This window comes from Lolium rigidum, chromosome 4 (genome assembly GCF_022539505.1).
Source record: "Lolium rigidum isolate FL_2022 chromosome 4, APGP_CSIRO_Lrig_0.1, whole genome shotgun sequence".
Classification (NCBI taxonomy): domain Eukaryota; kingdom Viridiplantae; phylum Streptophyta; class Magnoliopsida; order Poales; family Poaceae; genus Lolium; species Lolium rigidum.
This window is the reverse complement of record NC_061511.1, coordinates 138,950,838-138,958,609: the sequence shown is the minus strand read 5'-3', so window position 1 is coordinate 138,958,609 and position 7,772 is coordinate 138,950,838. Positions and strand designations below refer to the sequence as shown.

The 7,772-nt window shown below is 42.6% G+C and overlaps 1 protein-coding gene across 1 annotated transcript; it reads right to left on the bottom strand.

Moving 5' to 3' along the window:
- Window positions 1–344: 344 nt before the first annotated feature.
- On the bottom strand, window positions 345–2,315 carry LOC124708452 (membrane steroid-binding protein 2-like). Its single transcript, XM_047240132.1, has 3 exons — window positions 2,144–2,315; window positions 1,761–2,046; window positions 345–909 (listed from the first exon to the last, which is right to left on the bottom strand). The coding sequence occupies exons 1-3, from the start codon at window positions 2,313–2,315 to the stop codon at window positions 621–623; spliced, it is 747 nt and encodes a 248-aa protein (XP_047096088.1). The 3' UTR covers window positions 345–620.
- Between the last annotated feature and the right edge of the window lie 5,457 nt (window positions 2,316–7,772).

Here is a 7,772-nt window from a genome sequence, read left to right as displayed (position 1 = left end):
CGGTAGATACTTGCTGCAACAAAACCAGGTGTGATAGATACTTGCTGCAATAAAAGTTTGAATGGCATTATTCGTGCTGTTGAAAATGTTCCCTTCTAGTACGGTGCTGCTTGTTTTAATCTGATCAGTAACATTCAATCAGACCTAACAGACATTGGGCTACCTCATATGAAGGGTTACTACTGTCATGGCCCCAGTAATCGCACAATGAACACAAGACGGCACATCAAAATAATGTTTAGCAAATAATTAAGAAAGTTTGTAACATGATGAGAACAAATATCAATAGGCTCGTCATACTACCAACTGCTCTTCAACTAGGTAGTTATATACTACTAGGATTGAGCATTGACCATCAACACATCCAACTAATAACATGGCAGCATGTTCTTGACAAGGAAAATCAACAATATTATTTCGTCAACCCATGATTGATAGTACTCTCAAGTTTCTAATTACACAAAGTGACAGCATATCTGTGAATTCCAGTCCAGATGCATGTAGCTTCACTGTATCAGCTAGGAGAGCATCCAGTTGCCCCCTTTGGAGCCTTCATCAGCAGTGACCTCCATCTCTTTCTTTCTCGTCAAACTTCAGAATCAATTATATCTATTGGTGTCTCATGGTGCTTTCTCTCCATTCAATTTTACAGCGGGAGCTTCCTCCTGTATTTCAGAGGTAGTGCTACCACTGCCCTCTTCTACGGGTCCTGTTGTTTTGATGCTCCCTACCTTCACATACTTGCTGACGAACTTGTACTCCCAGTCTTGCAAGGCGCTGAGCTCAAATGGACCGAGGCCAGATACATCACCTGTCAGATCTTGAGGCTCAAAGGACATCTTCGCCAATGCCCTACTGGCATCTCTACCAGCAAACAATGCATATGGTCCACCAGGCCCATAGAACATTCTGCATAACAGCAAACTAAATCAGAAATAGGCATAGTGATGCAGACCAATGTCAAAGGTTGAACCCAGCAAGGTTTATACTATGTATAACAAATTTGAATCATATTGGTGCCACAGCAAAATATGGTATGGGTAATTAGGCGTGCAATTCTACTTATTTGACACATCACAGTTCACCCAAGCCTCAACTCAAATGATAATATCCACACAAAAAAAAAACATCATGATATAAGTTTATGGGTACAGTTAAAAGATAATATAAATGGAATATGGATCGATAATTTGACATAAACCAACAACTACTAAATACAACATGAGGATTTTTTCCCGATAAAGAAATACACCATGTGGAAGCATTGAACAATTGAAACTACATCCTTGCAAACATACCAACAGCATAAAAGCTCTATGCAAAACATCATAATTCAGAAACTCCTGCACTATGTACATTTATATGCATATTTGAGTGTCTGTCAAACATGTCATTAGCTGGGCTTCTAACACCGAAAGCATTTGAACATTTCTTTGGTGGACTTGTCAAAAAATAGTCACATCAGTTTCCTATATCTACTCAACTTTGTGTCCAGATTAAACCTCTTGTTGCACAATTGCCTGCGATTTTTCAAAATCCCACATTCATGATACTGCTTTGTGCATTTCACTTTGGGATTGCAATCATGAGTTTAGAATAGTAGACAAACATGTTGCAATATTTAGTAAATACGATACCATTGATCATTTGATCACAGCCAAACTCTGAATGATTTAGTTATCACCGCTGACAAAGTCTGAATTCAAACAGCAGAGCCCAATATGAAGGTTCATAGGGGGACATGACTAAAGGAAGTGGACCTGCTCTGTGAGATGTCGTAGATCTGGCCCTTGATGGCCATCAGAAGAGGCTTCTCGGGGTCAGACCCGTCATACTGCCGCAGCTCGTCCGCCGTGATCTCCCCCACCTGCACTGGCTCGGGAGCTGGGGGCAGCGCCTCCTCAGCTGCCTCCACCCGTCGCTGCGGCGGCGGAGTCGGCGGAGCGAGGAGGCCGGACGCCACCTTATAGACCACCGCCGCAGCAGCCACGGCGGCGACCACGGTCCCCGGAGGCGCGGCCCTCGCCGCCTGCCAGAGCTCCGCCACTGCCACCCCCAAACAATCGGAACAAGCACATCAGGTTTCAGAGCAAATCGCAAGCGAAGAACGGATAATTACTGAGTTTCAGAGCAGAGAGCTCACGCTTCCCCGGGATTCCGAGGCCGCCCGGGGCGGCGCTGCACCGCACGGCGCCAGAGACGCGGTGGCCGCGGCCCGCCGGCAGACGCAAGGACGCTGTTGCTCGCGGCCGACTGGTCGTCGGCCCGGCGGCGGACGGCAGGGTGACAACGGTGAGAGAGGAGCAAGACGCCATTCGATCGATGATCCGACGAAAGCTACGGCCAACCGGTTTCTAGTCTCTCTTCCTCTTGGCAAAACAATACTCCAGTACTACTAGTCTCTCTCTCTTCCTGCCAGTTAAGTAGAAATATTAATTTTGACTGGTCTACAAATTTGACTCAGACAAAATACTATTCCGCCGCCGCAGCGACGCATTTCGTACAAAGCGGCCTTTTTTTCGAGATTATTTAATTAATAGAAAATCAAGTATTTTCGCCATCTCTAGACGCAAGAACTTCATCATCAACAAAGAGCTACGCCTCGATTTTTGGATTGATAAGATCGACACTGCCGAGGGCATCTCCACAAACAACATCTCCGAGTTTGTGGATCTATGGTCAAGGGTTCATGAGGTTCGCCTATGCGAGGGCACTCCGAATGACATCAAATGGAAGGTCACTAACTCAGGAGTCTACATGACAGCGTCGACATACAAGGCCTAATTTGATGGGCATGACCTTTTCCCCTATGACCCAATTGGTGTGGAACAATTGGGCCCCTCCTAAGTGCAAGCTTTTTGTGTGGCTCGTGCTGCAAGATCGTGTTTGGACGGTCGACTGATACGTCTCAAACGTATCTATAATTTCTTATGTTTCATGCTACTTTTATGATGATACTCACATGTTTTATACACATTATATGTCATTATTATGCATTTTCCGGCACTAACCTATTGACGAGATGCCGAAGAGCCGATTCTTGTTTCTGTGCTGTTTTTGGTTTCAGAAATCCTAGTAAGGAAATATTCTCGGAATTGGACGAAATCAACGCCCAGGGTCCTATTTTTACACGAAGCTTCCAGAAGACCGGAGAGGTCACGAAGTGGGGCCACGGGGCGCCGCCACAGTAGGGCGGCGCGGCCAACAGGGGGCCCGCGCGGCCCTGCTGTGTGGGGCCCCCGTGACGCCCTTTGACCTGCCCTTCCGCCTACTTAAAGCCTTCGTCGCGAAACCCCCAGTACCGAGAGCCACGATACGGAAAACCTTCCAGAGACGCCGCCGCCGCCAATCCCATCTCGGGGGATTCGGGAGATCGCCTCCGGCACCCTGCCGGAGAGGGGAATCATCTCCCGGAGGTCTCTTCATCGCCATGATCGCCTCCGGATCGATGTGTGCGTAGTCCACCCCCGGACTATGGGTCCATAGCAGTAGCTAGATGGTTGTCTTCTCCTCATTGTGCTATCATGTTAGATCTTGTGAGCCGCCTATCATGATCAAGATCATCTATTTGTAATGCTACATGTTGTGTTTGTTGGTATCCGATGAATATTGAATACTATGTCAAGTTGATTATCAATCTATCATATATGTTATTTATGTTCTTGCATGCTCTCCGTTGCTAGTAGAGGCTCTGGCCAAGTTGATACTTGTGATTCCAAGTGGGAGTATTTATGCTCGATAGTGGGTTCATGCCTCCATTAAATCTGGGACAGTGACGAGAAAGTTCTAAGGTTGTGGATGTGTTGTTGCCACTAGGGATAAAACATCGATGCTTTGTCTAAGGATATTTGTGTTAATTACATTACGCACCATACTTAATGCAATTGTCCGTTGTTTACAACTTAATACTTGGAGGGGTTCGGATGATAACTCTGAAGGTGGACTTTTTAGGCATAGATGCATGCTTGGATAGCGGTCTATGTACTTTGTCGTAATGCCACGATTAAATCTCATAGTACTCATCATGATATATGTATGTGCATTGTTATGCCTTCTTTATTTGTCAATTGCCTAACTGTAATTTGTTCACCCAACATCTGTTTATCTTATGGGAGAGACACCACTAGTGATCTGTGGACCCCGGTCCTATTCTTTACATCTGAGATACAAACTGCTGCAATTGTTCTTTACTGTTCTTTGCAAACAATCATCATCATCCACACTATACATCTAATCATTTGTTTACAGCAAGCCGGTGAGATTGACAACCTCACTGTTACGTTGGGGCAAAGTATTTTGATTGTGTTGTGCAGGTTCCACGTTGGCACCGGAATCCCTGGTGTTGCGCCGCACTACACTCCGCCGCCATCAACCTTCAACGTGCTTCTTGGCTCCTACTGGTTCGATAACCTTGGTTTCTTGCGAGGGAAAACTTGCTGCCGTGCGCATCACACCTTCCTCTTGGGGTTCCCAACGGACGTGTCAACTACACGCCATCAAGCATTTTTTCTGGCGCCGTCGCCGGGGAGATCAAGACACGCTGCAAGGGGAGTCTCCACTTCAAATCTCTTTACTTTGTTTTTGTCTTGCTTTATTTTATTTACTAATTTGTTTGCTGCACTAAAACAAAACACAAAAAAATAGTTGCTACTTTACTTTATTTACTGCTTTGTTTGCTTTCTATATCAAAAACACAAAAAAATAGTTGCTAGTTTTACTTTATTTACTGTCTTGTTCTCTATATCGAAAACACAAAAAAAATTAGTTACTTGCATTTAGTTTACTTTATTATCATGTCTAGCTCTGTACCTGTTACTTCTTCACCTGAGGAATTAATCTTTACTTTTAAACAAGGGGATGCTGAGAGTTTTAAAGATGCTTGGTCTAGAATTTTTGATTCTTATCGTAAAGCTGAACCTCAAATGACTCTAAGTCTGCTCCTTAGTAATTTTTATTTTGGGCTTATGATTCGCTATAGATATGCCTTGGATACTATAGTAGGAGGAGATTTCCTTCATTGCAATGGTGATCAAGCTTTTAATGCCATAAAAAAATTGGTTGCATCACATAGTTCAGCTAATAACTTTGATTCAGCTCTTATTAGCATTTATAATAGATTAAACACTCTTGAGACAAGTGCATCTTGCTTGAAAGAAAATTATAGTTATGTTCGTAACCGTCTTGATCAACTTTTAGTGAACTCCGAACCTTCAAAATGGGACCCTACTATTAAAGTTATTATTGGTGGTGAAACTTTTCATGCCCGTTGTGATATTATGTCCGAATTTTGCCTTATGCCTAAGAGTATCTATGAATCTTTGACACTTTGGGGACTCGTTGAAGGGGGAGAAGGAATAATTCTTATTGGTAACTCTGTTATAATTCCTAAGGGAATAGCCGAGGGTGTGCATACAACCATTCTTGGAAGAACAGTACCCACTGATTATCTTGTTATTGAATGTGTAGGAACAGGACAAATTACACTTGGAAGATCCATGCTGAAACTATTGGGAGCAGTCATAAATGTGGGAGAAGGCACCCTAAGATTCATCTCTACACCTGGAGGTAGACATGTATTCCCTAAACCAAAGAGTAAGAAAAAGAATAAGAAGGGTATGCATAAAGCCCGAGGTAATGTTGATGCTTCATCTCTTGACAATACTTGATACACACTTTCTGCGCCTAGCTGAAAGGCGTTAAAGAAAAGCGCTTATGGGAGATAACCCATTATTTTTACTTCTGCACTTTGTTTTATATTTGAGTCTTGGAAGTTGTTTACTACTGTAGCAACCTCTCCTTATCTTTATTTTATTGCATTGTTCTGCCAAGTAAAGTCTTTGATAGTAAAGTCAATACTAGATTTGGATTACTGCGCAGAAATAGATTTCTTGCTGTCACGAATTTCGACCTGCCTCTCTGTAGGTAGCTCAGAAAAATCTTCCAATTTACGTGCGTGATCCTCAGATATGTACGCAACTTTCATTCAATTTGGGCATTTTCATTTGAGCAAGTCTGGTGCCTCAATAAAATCCGTCTTTACGGACTGTTCTGTTTTGACAGATTCTGCCTTTTATTTCGCATTGCCTCTTTTGCTATGTTGGATGGATTTCTTTGTTCCATTAATATCCAGTAGCTTTGTGCAATGTCCAGAAGTGTTAAGAATGATTATGTCACCTCTGAACATGTAAATTTTTGATTATGCACTAACCCTCTAATGAGTTGTTTCGAGTTTGGTGTGGAGGAAGTTTTCAAGGGTCGAGAGAGGAGGATGATACAATATGATCAAGGAGAGTGAAAGGTCAAAGCTTGGGGACGCCCCCGTGGTTCATCCCTGCATATTTTAAGAAGACCCAAGCGTCTAAGCTTGGGGATGCCCAAGGCACCCTTTCTTCATCGACAACTTATCAGGTTCCTCTAGTGAAACTATATTTTTATTCCGTCACATCTTATGTGCTTTACTTGGAGCGTCTGTTTGCTTTTGTTTTTATTTTTGTTTTTGTTTGAATAAGATCGGATCCTAGCATTCTTTGTGTGGGAGAGAGACACGCTCCGCTGTTTCGTATGAACACATGTGTTCTTAGTTTTATCTTTAATGTTCATTGCGAAAGTTGGACTATTTCATTCATTGTTATATGGTTGGAAACGGAAAATGCCGCATGTGGTAAATGGTTTAATGTCTTGAATAATGTGATACTTGGCAATTGTTGTGCTCATATAGATCATGTTTAAGCTCTTGCATCATGTACCTTGTACTTATTAATGAATAACTACATAGAGCTTGTTAAAATTTGGTTTGCATTATTGATCTCTAGAGTCTAGATATTTTCTGGTTAAGGTATTTGAACAATAAGGAGACAATGTAAAGTCTTATAATAGCTACAATATGTTCATATGTGAGCTTTGCTGCACCTTTTATACTTGAGTTTGCTTCAAACAACCTTGCTAGCCTAGCCTTGTATTGAGAGGAATTCTTCTCGTGCATCCAAATCCTTGAGCCAACTACTATGCCATTTGTGTCCACCATACCTACCTACCACATGGTATTTCTCTGCAATTCCAAAGTACATTACTTGAGTGCTACCTTTAAATTTCTATTCTTTGTCTTTACAATATATAGCTCATGGGACAAATAGCCTTAAAAACTATCGTGGTGAAGAATATGTACTTATGTGTCTTATTTCTTAATAAGTTGCTTGTTGAGCGGTAACCATGTTTCTGGGGACGCCATCAACTTTTACCTTTGTTGAATATCATGTGAGTTGCTATGTGATGTCTACGGGTGCTTCTATTCTTGTAGACAATGTTGGGCCTCCAAGAGCAGAGGTTTGTAGAACAGCAGCAAGTTTCCCTTAAGTGGATCACCCAAGGTTTATCGAACTCAGGGAGGAAGAGGTCAAAGATATCCCTCTCATGCAACCCTACGATCACAATGCAAGAAGTCTCTTGTGTCCCCAACACACCTAATACACTTGTCAGATGTATAGGTGCACTAGTTCGGCGAAGAGATAGTGAGATGCAAGTAATATGGATGAGTATGAGTGGTAATAGCAATCTGAATAAAATATGGCAGCGAGTAAACATGCAACAAAACAGTAAACAAACGGAGATTCGATGCTTGGAAGCAAGGCCCGGGGATCCTGCTTTCACTAGTGGACACTCTCAACAATGATCACATAATAGAACCACTCTACACCCTCTTGTTGGATGATGAACACCACTAAGCTGTGTAGGATTACACGAACCCTCAATGCCGGAGTTAACAAGCTCCACAA

Coding starts and splice junctions, on each gene's coding strand:
- LOC124708452 (XM_047240132.1), bottom strand. CDS start 2,315: ATGGCGTCTTGCTCCTCTCTCACCGTTGTCACCCTGCCGTCCGCCGCC. Junction 2,047..2,143: donor CCTCGGAATCCCGGGGAAGC/GTGAGCTCTCTG, acceptor TGGGGGTGGCAG/TGGCGGAGCTCTGGCAGGCG. Junction 910..1,760: donor TACGACATCTCACAGAGCAG/GTCCACTTCCTT, acceptor GCTGTTATGCAG/AATGTTCTATGGGCCTGGTG.